This window comes from Heliangelus exortis, chromosome 7 (assembly GCF_036169615.1).
Source record: "Heliangelus exortis chromosome 7, bHelExo1.hap1, whole genome shotgun sequence".
NCBI lineage: Eukaryota > Metazoa > Chordata > Aves > Apodiformes > Trochilidae > Heliangelus > Heliangelus exortis.
In genome coordinates this window covers 5,848,368-5,865,661 of record NC_092428.1, presented here as the reverse complement: position 1 = coordinate 5,865,661, position 17,294 = coordinate 5,848,368, and the positions used below count along the sequence as shown (strand labels likewise).

Below are 17,294 nucleotides of genomic sequence, written 5' to 3'. Positions count from 1 at the left end.
CTTGGGAGATGTCTACTCTTCTTTCCCATTTCAGAGTTTGTCTTATCTTTGGCCAGTTATCAAGTGTCTTTACTTCTCTTTCCGTCTGCACAATCTGGCCTCTGTATACAGGACTTCCTTTCTGTCATTCTTCATCTCTCTCTTATCTGTCCTTTGATTGCTTGCTGGCAGATGCTATATTTTATTCTGTGTTCAGGCATAGCACAAGGATGTATCTAAATTCTATTGTAATAGAATAATTTTAAGTATCTTTAACACTGCTCATCTGTCCTTTGCTTTCTTTTTCTTTCCTCATGAAAGGGATCTGAATGTTTCTACAGCATCTTTTCCAAGCCAACACAAGCATCTTCTATCCCCCCTCCAAGCCAAATGTGAAATGAGCACTTTACACTGTGCGATAGACATATTTCAGCTTTTCTTAATAGATTGATATTGCCTGAACTACTTTCTGTAGCTGGGCAGTGTTTTACCAGTATTATGTGTGCAAAGGTTCATGTAAATCACAACTGTGTTTTACACTGTGCTAAACAATCTAATTAATAGGTAAATCACAGAAATCCAGTTAGTATCAATTTCTTTTCATACTTTCACAAATTAATTGCTAGGCTAATAAGTTACAACATACGCTTTACAGGAGGAATTCAGCTTTCCTTTATACTCCCAAAAAGATCCTATCTATATCTTATCACTTTTGAGCTATTCCCATGTTTCTACAAGTGAAAAGGCATTGCATATGCTTTTTAGTGTTTTTTTTTCCTCCCCTGTGTTTGTTAAGACAAAGCACATGGATCATGTTGTGATCAAGCTTTGACCAATAATAGCGTGTTAGAGAGCAAGGAAATGAGAATTTAATTTTGCGATCTGAAGACTTCCTAGGTTAACAAAATAGAGCTGGTGAACATGAGTTCATTTGAAATTCCTTTCCTGGGAAGGTTTTACAGTTGAAAATTCCTGGTTCAGAACAGGAGGGAAATTTCACTTCCTAGGCTTCCTGGAGGATGTAGGAAATTTTAAGGGGTTAGTCCTGCTAGGTACTGTCAAAGTGAACTTCTGGCTTTTTTGTGAAGCACTGGAGTTAATTCCACTGTTTAAAATCAAATTAAACTCTATCAATAAGGGAGAGAGCAGAAATCCAGAGAAGCTACAAGGATCACAGGAAATGTGATAGGTTTTGAGTTTAGACAGATTGATGTGCTGTAACCACTTTATTGTTTGCAAGACATGAAGGCAGTTTGTTTTTGATGTTGACATCAGCATACCAGTGCTGGTAACCCCATCTAGTACCAGAGTTCTCTGATGCTGTTCCTTCTAAGCTGGTCTTTCAGCTCAGACCAAGCCCACTTGAAGTCTTTGGACTGATTTTCTCTGTGCTAGGTGTTTACTTAAAAGTAGACCTTACGGGAAAAAATGGCAGCATTGTTATGCCTTTCTTCTGAAGTTTTAAAAATGTTTTATTTTTCTTTGGTGGAAACTTGAAATTCAATGAAACAGCTGACCTTGGTGTAGGAGCTGTGCCTTTCTTCTGTTTCCATGAAAATCCATTTGGACTGTGTGAGGTAGAAGCAATTGTATATTTATAATTTTTCCTGAGAGCTGCTCTCACTCCTAAAGCTCTGCAGCTTCATTTCTCAAGGGTTGTGTGTCCAATAAACATGTGGTGTTTCTTCAGATTGTTCTAGTCTGCTATAGATTGCAGCTTACAGAAATCTTGGGAGCAAGAAGACAACACCAAGAAAAGATATTAAATATGTCTGACCTGTCAGCATGTGGATAGATCAAATGCTCCTGAGCATGGGACTTTTATTGGGAATGCAGATGGGGTGGAGAGGTTTCTATCATGACACAGATAGAGTCTGACTCTGTCTCAGCCAGCATCACGATTAAGACCTGTCAGTACATTTGGGTCTCAATAATGGAAAGTAGGAACATTTTTTCATGGATGATGGATGCGCTATAGGAATCTGTCCTGCACTCCCACGGCCCTAGCCATGGTGGAAGAGCTTTTCTCAACCTTCTCAGAAGCCCAAGAGAAAAAGATATATATTCTCCATTGGCTTCACACCACAGAGTCTGCTTGAGTGAGCAGGTTTGTCTGCTGGTCTGTCTTATCTGGTGATTTCTAATTGAATTTAATCATCTCTTTAAGTGAAGCTGGAATATGCTTTTCATGCATACCACTACAGAGAGGCTTTGCCCTGTGTAAAATCTGGGATTTTCATTTTCTACAAATGAAATACTTCAATGCACTCTTATGCATATGTTCTCCATGTTGTGGATAAATAGTCTGTTTGTAAGCATTACATTGTATTTTCACATCCTCACCTGCCTGCTGTTCAGCAGCCTGTCTCAGCAATCACAAGCTTGTGCTGCAGGGACATTCAGTGACAGCCCATGGGGCACATTTTTTACCAAGCTGCACTGCTGTGGAAGCAATAGCTTTCACCTCAAGATTATTTTTTTTTTTTTTGCCTTGGCAAGTTGCTTCCCCAAGGGGAGGACCACATCTGAGCCAAACATTCCTACTTCCAAACAGCTGTTAAAACAGGTATGTTAAATATATGTGCTTGTAAACTCTGTATCACTTCTCCCATTCAAACCACAGAGCTACAGGAATAAAAATTGTTTGCCCTAGTAAGTATTTCTACTGTTATCCAGTGAAACTGTAGCAACACAGAAAAGGTTGTGGAATGCAAATTCATGTGGCCAGACCTTCAGATATTGGCACAGTATTCAGGTATGGGCATCAGTATCCTGTGCTGGGAAAGCAGAGCTTTGTGTAGCTGGAGTCCAATCTTTAGATAATACCAAGGTGGTTGCCACTTGTTAGAAAGTGATGCTTTTTCCTTGTTGGCCATTAGGAGTGTGGACTGGCTAATGTTCTGCTGTGTAGTACTGGTAGGCTGCAGGAGCTGCATCCTTACGGGAAGCTGTTTTAGGCTGTGTAAGAGCTTCAGGTTGGTCCCATTGACTTTCTGTCTGTTGCCAAAACACTCAAGGGGCAAACTGGTTTTATGAACTAGGGACAGAAAGAACTAGCAAAACTAATTTACATAATTCCTAAGCCTTTGTTTTAAAATGAAACAAACTCACAGGCTTAAAAAGACCTGTGCAGGGCACAGGCTGTCAGCCTGGGTGTGTGCATCACTGGAGGAGATGAGGGAGAGAGGGTGTGTGCTGATTGAGACTCTGAGACTCTGAGAAAGCATCCACCCCTGACTGCTTTAGTCTGGCCATCCTGGTACTGAGTATGGGCACAGGTTTAGTGATAACGGGAATTGCTTTCTTTTCCTGGAGCATCTGGGATTCACATCTCAAATAGTTGCTTGTCTCAGTCCTTGCAAAATTCTTGTGTGCCAGATAGAGCCGCACTTTCATTTCACGAAATATTTTTGTCCTTATTCTCTTGTCTGGAGCTCACTGCAGATGTCTGTCCTGGTTAATACAGATCCTGAAGACAGCAGGACAAAAAAGAGCACAGGGAGAGAACAGGAACCCATCCCAGAACATTGTGTGGGTACATTTGCAGAACCCATCTCTCTGCTGTCTCCCTAACTGGCTGCTCAGGTGATACAAGGTTTGGCCTCCGTGCACTGTAGCCATCTCCATCCCAGGCTAGGTGCTTCAAGGACATATATGCAGTAATTTCTGGTATTCTACATCAGGCCTGGAAGGTTAGGAATATGATAATAGATAGACATTACTGGTATTTGGACCCATCCTCTTGAGATCTCTCCCTCATCCCAGGACCTCACAGTCAACCTCAATGCCTTTGATTTGCAGGAAAAGTCTAAATATTCCCAGAACCTACTGAAGATAGTTGGAGTGTTTGTTGATATTTCACCAAAAGTTACACTGAGGACATCCCTCATGTGTGACATTGTTCATGTTGCAGAACCAGACTGCATTGCAGCACTGAAGCACCATACTGAGATAACTTCAGTGCCCAGGTCTCCATCTCACTTACTGTAGGAAGGACAAGAATGAAATACCTGGGCTGGATTCAGTTATTTCTTTCACCATGCAATCCTTAATTCCTATGTTTTACAAGAAAGTCAGAAGTTGTTTGGATAGTGAAGAAGAATTAAGACCACCCCTTACAAAAATCATAGAATCATAGAATGGTTTGGGTTGGAAGGGACCTTAAAGATCATTTAGTTCTAATCCCCCTGCATGGGCAGGGACACCTCCCACTAGATCAAGTTTCTCAAAGCTCCATCCAACCTGGCCTTGAAGCCAAGATAATGGCTTTAAGCCATATAGCTCTGCTCTCACTATGTAACATTTTTCTTGGGGGAAGCTTTCTGGACAAGCTGCCAAGGAAGCAGTAGGAGGAGCTGAAATTACTCATCACTGTAGTAAGAGCCTGGATCTCTTACCTGGATGACTGATGCAGACAGAAAGATTTAAGGCATCCTCCCATGGTGTGATGCTGGCCCTGTTTTCAGGTACCAGAAGTGTAGTGTGAAGCCTGAGGTGGTACAGCTCACTCACAGGAGAAATACAGAGATTCTTTACAACCCCTCTGAAGAGACATTTCCCTGTCCCAGGGCCAAAATTTATTCTTTCAGTAATTTTTGACCCCCTGAAGAGAGCAATGAGAAAGCATCTCTGCCACAGCATTGTAAAAAACAGCACCCAGAAAACTGCTTTCTGAGTTTTTCAGAAAAAAGCATAGTTACTATTCCTTCCACTTAAAAGACGTAGGAACTATTGAGAGCTTCTCCTATTCACTTTCTGTTGCTGTTGTGGGTATCCATATTTCCTTTAACTGAAAGTACAGATAAGATCTATCTCAGACTATAGTCCTAAAACAGGGACTGTTTTCAGTCTGTAACCCCTCCCTTGGGTGGTTTCTATGCCTGATTTTGGAACAGAAGCTACAGTTCCTGATGTAGTCCAGGTCCTGGGTAAAGCACTGGTAGGACAAGAGGTTTTTGGTTTCAAAGAAGAAAAAGGGCATGGGTTGTCATCATTCTTCTCCATGTGCTTGGTAACAGGTATCTCAAGTGTTCTCATTTGCACTGCTCCCAGAATAAACTTTAGATGTATAGAGTAAGTATGTTACTATTAGTACAGTATTGCTGTTTAGATGTGAGACTCCTATAATGGAGCATTGTCCATGGGAAGTTGAGGACCTGGATGTATTCATATCTAAAAGGCTAAGTAACTTGGGAAAGTCTTTCTAGAAATCTGGTAATTACTAATATTGTGCATTTCCAAGCCCCAAATTCAACCACTCTGAGCTTTTTGTAGTTTGTAGTATCTATTTGTACACCGACAAGACACCACATCTCAGTGGCTTCCTTGCTATGGTATATCATTTTTGTTATCTTTGCATGCATAAACAAAAATCTGGCAACAGCTATCTGGGAGTATGCATGAGGTTTCACCTACACTATTTCTTGTGCTTGCCTGAATTGTCTGCAGTGAATCACTGTCCCAGAACTGCCTGTGGTCTCTCACAAGTCCAGTCATTTCAAACCAGTGACTAAGGGGCTGATAGACAAGTAGCTACAGCATTTTCAGTATCTTTCCCCACTAAGACTCTAGAACCTGAGCCAGACATCAATTATCAGGAGCTCACAGTAACTGCCTCAAGACTTGGGTTTCCTTCAATATATGGTGGAGCTCAGAGCTGTCTGACAGCATTCTGTGGTTACAACCAATGCCATCTTACACACTGTCACCAGACCAGAGCAAGAGCCTGCCACCTAAGCAGGGACATTTCCCCCTGAAATGTATGTATACCATACCTCAACATTCCTACAGCTCTCCACTTACCTGGTTTCACAGACATTTTGGCCGATTAGCTCAGCAGGTGGATGATAATAGCAACTTTGCCTCTGCAACTCCATCTTCATGTTGTCTTTCACAAATGGGGATTCCCCACCACAGATGAACTAAGTGGCATTTAGCTAAATTAAGGACAGGAGTCCAGGATCACTAGCTGGCCAAATCCCGTATCTGAACTGCTGAAGCTACTCAGTACTTCATTCTGGTGTCGGTGACTGCAAAGCAGACAGAGTTTCCCACTTCCAGGCTATACAACTTACCAACCTTTGCTGAAGTATCAACAGGGTAAAAGAGAGAGCACACACTAGCTAGTGGAGTTACTTGGACAAAAAGGCTTGTGGATTTTGCCAGAACTGTGGAGATCCAGTGGAGTCATGGTACAGCCTGAGAAATAAGTCTTTGTATATTTAGTCTATGTAATTGCTGGGAATTTTTGAAGGGATGTGTATGGAAAAAAAAAGTATCTATCACAGATATTTTTGTAGAACACCTTTTGGTGGTTAATAACACTCTGCTGGACTCCTAATCCCCACCTAGAGGTGTACACATGCAGTATGCAGAGCCAATCTGCAATTAGATGTTTGCAAGCAGAGACTTTGCCTCACTGAACTGGCAGAAACTGTAGGTGCCTGACTCTGCAGGACAGGGGCTCCCTCCAGGGGAGCTGGCAGCCCAGCTGGATGGCTGTTTCTGGTTTGTGCTGCATGCTGATGAGCAGAGCTTTTCATGAGGGGTCTGTCAGCACCCGGTGCTCTGGGTAGCCATCCTGGCTGACTCCATCCAGCGTTGTTCTTGTTGGACCCTGTTCTAACAGAAATCGCTTCCTTCCTTTCTTTTCCCACCCTCCCTTCCCCAGCTGATAACAAGACGAAAAAGAAAGTAGCTCATCGGGACAGGAAGCAGGACTTCTCTGCCTTCAAGCAGACAGACAGCGAGATGAAGGTTAAAATATCACCGCAGCTCCTTCTGGCAATGCACCGGTTCCTGGCAACAGGCAAGTGTGGGTTATCTGTTTGTGTGTTCATGCCAGGGCCTCGGAGGCAGCTTGTCAGCAAAGGCCGGTGAGGTGGGTGGGACAGTGCAGGTGGGAAGGGAGGCTGGATTTTGGGGTGACAAGTAATGCCACTGTTGTGTTTTTCTTTTTAAATTCTCTCCTCTCCTGTGTTCAGTGTCGGCATGAACCCTCTGAGACATTTGCCAGGGGTGGACCAGTAACTTTAAATTGGTCTGAAAGGTAAGGATGAATGCCAAGTGCCGCACTGCATGTCTAGAGTCCGTCAGATTAACGACTAGCAAGTACACCCCATTAGGAAGAGCTCAGGGAACAAACCAAAGAGGACTCGATACCACTGGCCAGCTGATTGTAATTGCACTCTGGCGCCTTCTCCAGAAAGAGATGCTGGACTTTTTGCAGGAAGGTCTAAACCTGTTCCATGAAACTTTCTGACTCCAAGTGAAAAACTGTCCCAGCACACGTAATGCAGACTGCGCAGGTGATTGAACTGTACTTTTTAAAATGGATTTCTGGCTGGCATGTGACCTCCGTTGATGACTTCAGGTTTCAGAGGACAGTTGTCTCCATCCCAGAAGGGATATCCCTTGATATTTTAGCCCTTGGGTGGGCAGTCTTGCAGAGAGGCCAGGGCCTTGAATGTTTTCTTGCGGCTGATGCTGTCTTTCATCATAAAGTTGGTCCCTTCACCTCAGAGATGAGACGTGTTAACAGGAGAGGCTGTGGAAAACATACCTTCCTATTGCTCATGCTGTCTCTCTTTGACATGTAAAGACTTCTCACATGCAGGTCTTTCAGATGGGCGTCTTCCACTGCTATGTTCAACATGTATTCATGGGTAGAAAATGATAAAGCTGTTTGGTCTCAAGTTTGCCAGCTCCAGTTGGAAATTAGTACTTCTCCTCCTCTAAAATGCAGTAATTGCCTGCCTAGATGCTCCTAGTCTGGCTTCATGCTTTATTTTACCTCTGTGACTTGAAAGAAATGTACATGATGGCTTATCACATCTCAAATGAGGGACAGTAATTCTTTAAAAGACTTGGACTCCTACGGCACATGTGCATGCGAACAGGTCCTTGGTGAGAGGAAGCAGCTCAACAGCAAGATGTGGATTTAACAGCAAGCAAGGCGTTGCTCATGTAGTGGTACAAGACTTGATGGAGTTTCCTAAACACCTGCTCAACAGACATAGTCTTACAGTCCTGCTTCTCTACTTGTCTTGTGGATGAAAGAATTGTGTAGCTTAAATCCAGGTCTCTCTGTGAAGCCACTGCTAAATAAGATAAAAGATACAGTTTTGGTTTCTCTGTTCTAAATTGAGAATAGTATCTTTAGCAGATGAAAGGGACTGGATCACTGATGGTCCTGTTCTGAAATGAGATGTTGGGGAAGCTTACCAATGTGCATGTGTAAATCTCGATGGTGTTGGCTTAACTCTCCTACACAAGGATGAGGTTTTCTGCTTCAAACAGCTCCTGTTGGGAACACTGAAGAGCAAGTTCATAAAGAATGTGTTCTGTGTGTCAGGCATTAATCCCACATGGTATGAAGTGACCTGCACTGTCTCTCACTTTAAGTAACTCTTCCCCAGCAGCCCCAATTGTGTCTCTGATTTATGTAGAGCATCTATCTAGAGCAACTTTCTAGACCCTAAACAGTGATTTTTTTTTCCCCATTTTTGTATTATAAAGTGCAATAATTGCGGTAACTTTAATATCTTTTGAGGAAGGAAAAAACAAATTCAAAGATTCTGCGTGCCCCAATTGTAAAGCTTTTCCATTTATACAACTCTCCAGTGAGCGTATACAGCTGTGACTCTGGGCTCTCAAGAGGGCTAGGCTGCCTTTTTCTTTTCCATTTCAGATGAAGACATGGTGGTTTGGTTGCTTTGAAAAATACTTCAGTAATGAAAGGTGGGGCATTCCTGTGGTCTTTTTCCCCCCTTGCAAATCTAACAGTCTCAAAAGACAGGAAGCCTGCAATTCCATAATGGATCTCTCTGCAGCTGTGTGTCTTTTATAGGCAAATACGTATTAACGAGTGTTGATAACTTCTTGCCAGGCATATGAAGTGTAATGCCAGGTTGTATCTTGTGTTATAGAAGTAGAAGCATTTGGTCCATCCCAGATGTCAGAGAAGATCCTTCTCAGGCTGCTAAAACATCCCAACGTCATCCAGGAGCTGAAATATGATGAGAAGAACAAGAAAGCCCCAGAACACTACCTCTATCAGCGAAACAAGCCCGTCGACTACTTTGTTCTCATTTTACAGGTCAGACATGTGATAATGTAGACATGTGCTAAATCCGTCATATCCCTCTTATACCTCTTCCAGTTGATGAAGTTTTTCTTCTTTCAAACATGGGAATGGAGTGGTGGCTCTTTTATGACTTTGCCAGCCTTGAAGAGCTCACTGAGCTGCTTTCAGCTACAGTGAAACCAGTTGTGAAGGGTAGACAGCAGTTCCCACTGTAATCTGTTGAAAGTTACTTCTGCTTTATGTATCACTGGGGTAGGCAATGCAAAGGAACCCCCATGTACAGCTGGCATTGGCTGCAAAATATGGGTGCAAAAAAGGGCATGTGTTAGGAGTTTGACCAGGATACTTTTTCCTTTTGCAAAAGGAGACCTGAAGTTTAGAGAAATCACATTTTTCTGTGCAAGTTTAGGTTTTAGTGCAAGTTTTCTGTACCTTTGGTGTTCTGAGAAGCCTGGGTTTCAGTGGGAGCATAGTACTGTGTGTGGAGCTGCTGCCACCTCCTGCCACAGCCCCTGCTGTACTTGAGCACCCTGCCATCCAAACCTTTTCTGAGATCCCTGCATTTGGGTGGTTTTTAGTTTGGAGCCCTAGGTAGTGTGGAAGGCCTTGCTTGTTCTGTACAGGATTGCTTCCAGTGCTGGTATCTCCCAAGTTTTGTTACTTGACAGGAACTCTTGTAAAGCTTTACCCAACCATTTACAGAAACTTATTTTCCATCTAGCACCATTTGAGCAGGAACAGTCCCTTAAGAGAGATTTTGCTGGGAAGGTGCTTATGTTTCTAACCTGCATGACTGAAATATGTTTGTGTTTTAAATACATAAGCATTGTAGCTAAAGTTGTAACACAGGGCTTGTAGTCTTCCTCAAAGGAGGGAGGGAGGTTTAAATACTGTCAGTGAAAAATCAGTTAAGGAACCACTGGGATGTGATACTGTGGATTCAACATAATCCTTTTTTTAAAAAGGATCGTTTCTTTCAAGGGTTTCAGGAGCCATTGGTAGCTCTTTCACTGCTCTTTCTTGTGTGCTGAATTGTTGCAATCAGAAATATTCCAGAGGCACGATCATGCTCCTCCTGGATGAGGTAATGCTGCAAAGATGTAAATGGGGACATGGGCGATTTAAAAGAACAACCAGTTCCTTCTGAGCTATTCTTCAATCAATAAATATTTTGCAAACAGAATGTGCTATGTGCAATTCTTGCTGTAGGCACATACTATAAAAATGGTAACAAAATAGGTTCTGCAAGGATCAAGAGACGATAAATACCCTGCTTCTGTTACCTAAATGATCCTGGATTTATTCCCTCATGTCAAGAGACAAAAAATATCTTTACGGTGAACGCATGCCAGAACACAATCAAATGTATATTTTGTGCATTGAGTTTACCAATGTAATCCCTGTAGAGTTACTGTTTTAGATACAACGTCACACAGATGCAATGTCAAAGCTTTTCTCATAGCTAATGTGAAGTTCTTTTGTGCCAGTTTGAGATTTGTTTTTGTCATTGTTTTTTCAAAATTCCTGTTAGAACATTAAACAGTGGACAACATAAATCATATGTGCATGCATTTGAACAGGATAGGGACACATCCCAGCCAGGACCCATTGTGGCTATGCCAAGCATGCCTAGCCTTCGTACACTCACCTCTGGGAGGCTTGGAGGTGCTGCATGTGCTGGGTAGAGCAGTGGTCTTAGAACTGAAACTTAACTCCTATTACTAATTACTAGTTTGTTCTTAGTTACTAGCTCCAAACTGACTGTATGTGAAGATCAAAGCCCGGTTGCATATGTGTTTTGGAGACCTGGTCTTGACTGGTGAATGACTACCAGCAGTAAGTAGGTTCAGAGTTCTGTTTACCACCAGTCTTTGCCTGGGTGATGAAGCTGGACCTTTTGGAAGGCTTATAATGAGCAAATGTAAGCTACTTACTTGTGTTATGGAGTGAAACTGGTTTTAAAAGGGGTTATATGAAGTTGTTGCTTGTGATAGCAGGAAAGTGGATTTCTGAGCTAGGCACACTCTTCCTGCTATGTGGATTTTGTGGTTTGCCTCATCTGGGACAGTCAGACAGACTGGTCTGATGTCAGGGCTCAAGCAGATTGAGTGTGTTTTCACATTTTTCTGCTCCAGTTAAGCTAAAGGCATTGTTATTTATTTTAAATAATAATATTTTATTATTAATAAATATAAATAACAGTAATAAATAATAACATAGATGTTATAAATCTATATAATAATAAACACATAGAAACCTTTTGGACTCGTTTTGACCTGATTATGTCTAGTTGATGTTCCGTCTGCTAAGTACACATGGGACAGGCAGTCTCTCTGCCCTTTCCAACCTAGCCAGAGGGAAAGCATTACAGGTAATTATGTTATTACAAACAATTATGTTATTGCCTGAAATACCAACCTCTGTGTGGTTCATCCTTAAAGCTGCGTGAGATTTCTTCTGTCTGCAGGGATGTGCTGTAATTCTCAGTGCAGTTTCAGTAGGATGGATGGTTGTGAAACCAGGTCTCACTAAGAAGCCAGTTATTTTTGGGCTACTTTATAAACCAAAGTAACTGGGATGTTTACAGCTATGTTTGATGTGGCAGCTTTCAAGTCTAGAATCCTTTGTAGGATGTGATGTTAAATATTTGGCTCATCCTACATCCGAAACGGGTGTGCTTGTGTGGTACTGTGACTTTGTACAGTTTGCGGAGCACTGACAGTCCTAGGCAAAACCCTGTGAAAGGGCAGGATCTTAACTTAGGGTTGCTGGAATACGTAAAGCTACTAGAAAACAAAAAACCAAAAAACAAACTACAAAATAGCCCCAATACTTATCCTTCAGGGATAAAGGCTTAGTTTCTGTGGGCATCTCAGGAGGCTGACAGATGTGTTGTCTCCTATCTCCCTTTCCTATGTTTGTGTAAGAGGCAACTCTGCATATGAATGTGAACTGTGGCTCAGAATGTCGAGGTGTCTCAAGATGCCAAGATGACTGTGCTACATATAAGCTTGTTGTGATTCTGTGGGAGTAGTTGTTCTCTCTGCATTGAGGGAAGGCAGGCTGGAGCACTTGGAGCAGGGCAGCAGCATCACCCTGAAGCGCTGTGGTGATGCCACTCCTCTGCAGGGCACCAAAAGACCAGAATAGCTCAGGGCACAGGAACGTGTTGCCATTCAGGGTCTGTGCCTGTTCAGGCACCATTACAAACTGCAGGGACCATGACACTGCTTGGGAACGTCAGGCAAAACTAGCTTTCAGGGCTCAAGTCTGATAGAGTGCCTTGAGACCTATGGTCCCTTCTAATTGCAGCTCTTTCTCCTTTTCCTTAACAGGGGAAAGTGGAAGTGGAGGCTGGGAAAGAGGGGATGAAGTTTGAAGCTGGTGCTTTTTCCTACTATGGGGTGATGGCCCTCACAGCACTGCCAGGTATGTCCTCTTACCTCTTGCTTCTGCAATGCTCTCCTGCACAAGCCTGCCCGTTCTGTGAAGGACATCCCCTGGCTATGTCCAGCAGGCTGGTGGAAATGATACCTTCTTACCAGAGAGAGTGCCAGCCTGGCACAGTGTCCCTGGGAGGGGGCTGGTGATGGGGATGACTCCCAGACCCAGCCCTGGCAGCGCTTTGCCAGCTCCAGAAGATGCGAGAGATGGCCTCAGCCAGTGATGTGTTGGGTGCTGGAGGAGTAACAGCTTTGCAGTTTTGCTCACGGCAGTGTATCAGGGGTTGGATTAAGGGGAATAGATAATTAGTTGCGGAGGGCCATCTAGTGGTGCGAAGCACAAACACCCTGTTCTTCTGGGGGGAGTATTCTCTTTACCAGTCGGATTTTTAACGGCGTCTTGAGGAACCAGGAGGGCAGTGGTGCAAGAAAAGCGATTGTTCCTGTCAGCTTGTGTGGAAGTGTAACCAAGAAATAAGCAAGGGGGAAGAGCTGATGTCTGAGGGCAGGTGTGAGCCTGTCCCCAGAATAAGCAGTTGCTGCACAAGCCACCACCTCACAGACACAGTTTGGGGGATTGGTTCATAATCCACTGAGAGTAGGCTCCAGTGCTGTTATTTCAGCACTTGCTTTTATATTTTAGTGCCAGAAGTGTCACCGCTAAGGTATCGACCTCAACTTGGAATCCACAGCACTGCTGGAGAGATCTGGGGTGCTGATGTTGGGCATCTGATGACCCAAAGCTACTTGCTGAGATTCAGGGAGAGACATTTCTCATGTTAAAGTTTGATCCTACTGTCGTGGCAGGGTTCATGTTCCACTTGAGAGACAGCTTGTTCTAATTGCATACTCAAGCCCTCCCTTTATGTGTGTGTACCTATGTGTATGTACCTGTGTACATGCAAATGGCATTGGAATGGAAGTGATCTTGTAAGTTATGAGTAAAGCCCTATTAAACTCTGCAGACAACAGCAGATCTCTTGGATGCGTGAGCTCGCTTTGACAGGCAAGATAAATTCTTGCTTTACCATGTACACCTTAATTTGATCAATCTAACTTTTACCTTTTGAGGCTTGACAGATTTGAAAGTGTGCAGAGCACTGGGCTCAGGTCTTATCTGAGCAATAGCAGCAGTGTTCATGAGGAACTGTGACCTATGTCCAACTGCATCATACACTCAGCTTTGCAGCTCAGCTTTTGCAGTGTGGGCCAGGCATGGAGATGGGTTAGGCATGGTTGCCTTTCCTAACAGACCTGCACTTGGAGAGCTCTTGTGGCATTTCTGTTTTGCCAGCATTGTTCAATTTGAATGCTTTCATGTGTGGGGTTTTTTTTGGTGTTGCTCACCCTCCCCACAACCATGCCAGTTGTCCAAGTCCTGTGAGGCCAAATGGTCTTTTCTTTGCATGGCCTGCAATCTGTCTTGGAATGTGTCATGTCAAACTTCAGAATATGCTCTATTTTAAATTAATCTCAGCCAACCTTGGACTTGTTTACTTTTGACTGGCTGACTCTTACCAGTAGCAAACCCCTCATTTTGCTGGCTTTCCCTCCAGGTTTTAGAGAATTTTTTTTATGGTGTCTTGCAGCATCCTGAGCTTTCTGTTAGGATGAGTCCATAAAAATAAATTCCTGTTGCTGTGTGTAGACAGGGAAGTTCAGTGAACGTCAAAGTCATTGCAGAAGAAGAGAAAACTTGTTCTTCAGTGTGTCCTAATTAGACATTATGTGCCTGCTCTTCCCCCTGGAATGTGAAGGCATTAAAAGGAAAGTAAAGCATGAAAAAAACAGTCAAATAGCAACTGAAAAACCCCAACCAATAAACAAAAAACACCCCCAAAAAACTTCCACCCCCCCCAAAAGAAAAAAAAAGTGAAGCTTTGTTCTTTAACTACAGTTGGAGAAGGATTTTCAGTAATGGTGAGCAGCACTGTACCCATCCTTACAGGGTTGAGCTTTGAGAATCACCACCTTTCTTGTCATTTTATTGAAAACTCGGAGAACTGTGAAGTACCCTTTGTTTTATTTGTTTCTTGTTCAACTCCTATGGGGAACAGCACCCATGAAAGCTTTCTGACTTGTTTTACCTCTCTGACTCCCAGGGGGGAGTAGGCACCACTGTTCCTTTTGTACTATTTTAAAACTGAGTGTACTTTGATGGACTGTTCTGCACTGGATACCCATTCACTTAATGAAGTGAAAATTGTTCACTTCACTATAATTCCCTTGGCTTGTTTTTTGGTTTATTCCTAAAAATGTTTGATTGTCTTTTTTTGTTTGTTTGTTTGGTTTGCTTTTGTTTTAACCCTTTACTTTTCCACAGTTGATTTGCACTTTTGATTTTAGTTCTTCAGTGTGTGAAGGCTCCTTCCCCTTTCAAGTGTGGATAGCTGCCGCCTTTCTGGTCGTGATCTCATCCTTTTTCTCTCCCTCTTCTAGTTCCCTTGTCCCTGTCTCGTACCTTTGTTGTCAGCAGAACAGAGTTGTTAGCAGCAGGTTCTCCAGGTAAATCCGCATGCTTCTATTTTCACCATTCTTGTGAGTGCCCAGATGCCATAAAAAGTCAGCTGCAGTCTGTATTTATCTGACCCCTTTGCTCGTTAGGGAGAAGTCCAGCACAGAGTTATGCCTCGCAGGTAGGTATCCTGAACTTGCATTAATGGTGGCAACATGATGGAGTCATCAAAAAGGGGAGAACTAGAAGCATATTGAAGAAAATGTATTTGATAATGTGTTCTTGTTCTTGTTTCTCATATCTATGGTGGTGGAAAATTAGGAGGGGATTTTTAAAAGGATGTATTTTCCCCCAGGCTGAGGCTTAAAAATTTCTGGAGAAAATGCATTTGGCAGAGGAGAATGCCTGCTGCTAAACTGCCATAAAAGGAATACTACTTTAATGAAAGAATTTTTATATTCTCATATGGGTAAATTCTATGGTTTGTATACAGTCTGGCCATTTCAATTCCTCCAAAGTTCTGAGCTTTCTCTCAGTGAGGTGAATGCTGTGGACTGGCACAGTGATTTACTGAGCCAGATGGATTTGCAATGGAATATGCAAGAACCTTGATGGACCTCCTGTGGGATTTTCTGGTTCCCATTTTGCTTAAGACCTTTCCTTGCTGAATAACCATGTTGACTGACACAGAAATCCCTTTGGAGAGCAGAGACCAAGGAGGGAACAAATGGGGCCACAAAAAGATCTGTGACATAGTTGAGCATCTGGAAATTGGGAAGGGTCAAGAATTGAGCTTTTCAGACGCTGCGTGCACTGAGTAGTTGAGAAAAATAGAAGCCCATCAGGAAAGTCTGTAGGAAGAGCAGAATCCTAAAATAGTTTGGGCCACAGTGAACATATTTCTTCCTTGTGAAGTTTTCTGTTTCAGAAGAATGTCTTTCCCTGGACCTAAAAGCAGACACGATAATGATATGCATATTTAAGTGAAACATCTCCTAAACATTCATACATATCTTGCATTTCATGAACTTTCACCATCTCCTTTCTTTATTTTCCCTCCTTTTTCCACTTCTGAAAATGTATTTTGCCATCAGATCTTAAATTAGTCTCATGCACATTCCAAACAAACTACAGGTTGTTGCCCTGCAGGGGATTTTTTTCTTGCCCTGTTAAAGTTTCCTGCTGCTAAACTTTAAAAAAGGGGGAGAAGCTTAATCTTTCTTTAATTAAAGTACCTGATGGCTTTATTTTAAGCTTGGCCAATTTGATTATCTTTTTTAGCTTGGTTCTTTTGTTTTGCCAGGTCTTCTTTGTTTTTTTTTTCTTTTCTGTGCTACAAATAAGTGTACACTTTGCACACGCAAGTTGTTTCCAATACAAATGCCAAGCATACTTTCCTAGCTTTTTTCCCAACTAAAAAATATTTTTAAAAATCACTGATGGAAAATAATAATGGGAAGCATCTACTTTGAAAGGAACTGATGTGGTAAGCCTGGTCACTATGATAATGTGGTACCAGTTTTGATGAAACTTGGACCTTCTGCTTGGTCCTTCTAAAAAAGAATCCTGTTGTTTAACCCCAAATTCATAATACAGTTGTACTGGTGCTTGTCTTCTGGTTTGTGCTCTTTATCTTCTGTAGAGGAAGATATGGGAAAACCTGGGCAGAAAAGATGTATCCATGTCTGGGCTGTCCTCCTAGGTAGCTGGCAGGCTGCTGTTCTGCAAACATGAATCTGCCTCACGTTCTTCTGTTGTCTCTCCCTTATGTCCCTTCCTTCTTCATGAACTTCTCTTCTCCATCCCTGACATGTGCATGGTCCACATTTCCAGATTTTTTCCTTCCCTTCAGACTTTTAGTAGTCACACTTTTTTTTGTTCTGTCCTTTTGTTTCACCTGTCCCTTTTTTTGTTGTTTTTTAAACACATGCTTCATCATGTTGCTCTCTGTCCTTCTTTGGTTTTTGTTAGTAATGTACCATAAGACCCCTGGTGAAAAGAAAGGGCAGATACAAGTTGCAGTAGTATAAAGCTGTTCCCTTTATCCTGAGCAGCAGTGATGCTGTTCTTGTCACACACAGCCTTATTTTGTGTACACAGGTGGGAAGGACAGGACAAATTCACTCAGCCTTCACAATTCCTTGTTCTCCAGTGGGAATTACAGCATCAAGTCCTGTGTGCAGATGGAATTTTGGCTCCTGGCAGCAGATATTGCAGCTTGGTGTGGCTTTCAAGATGGCAAGTCAATATAGAGGAAAACCTTGCAGGGCTATGAGTGCTTCCCCCTAAGCCTGTACTCGGTGTTGTTGTAGGGATCTGCAGTAATTCCATA

General features: G+C 42.6%; 1 protein-coding gene across 6 annotated transcripts in view; it reads left to right on the top strand.

The window, feature by feature from the left end:
• The window catches only part of CNNM2 (cyclin and CBS domain divalent metal cation transport mediator 2), a 121,878-nt gene that overhangs the window by 92,781 nt on the left and 11,803 nt on the right, over nt 1–17,294 (top strand). For 3 of the 6 annotated variants that reach the window (XR_011726750.1, XR_011726749.1, XM_071748353.1), the window contains exons 3-6: nt 6,650–6,787; nt 8,907–9,076; nt 12,400–12,493; nt 14,947–15,012. Coding sequence is in view for 3 of the 6 variants with exons in the window: in XM_071748353.1 (XP_071604454.1) it covers nt 6,650–6,787; nt 8,907–9,076; nt 12,400–12,493; nt 14,947–15,012 (468 nt within the window). In the remaining 3 variants the exon portion in view is untranslated. Of the gene's footprint in view, nt 1–6,649; nt 6,788–6,962; nt 7,028–8,906; nt 9,077–12,399; nt 12,494–14,946; nt 15,013–17,294 lie in introns of those variants that run through there. The other 3 variants (XM_071748355.1, XM_071748356.1, XR_011726751.1) reach the window with 2 other exon arrangements.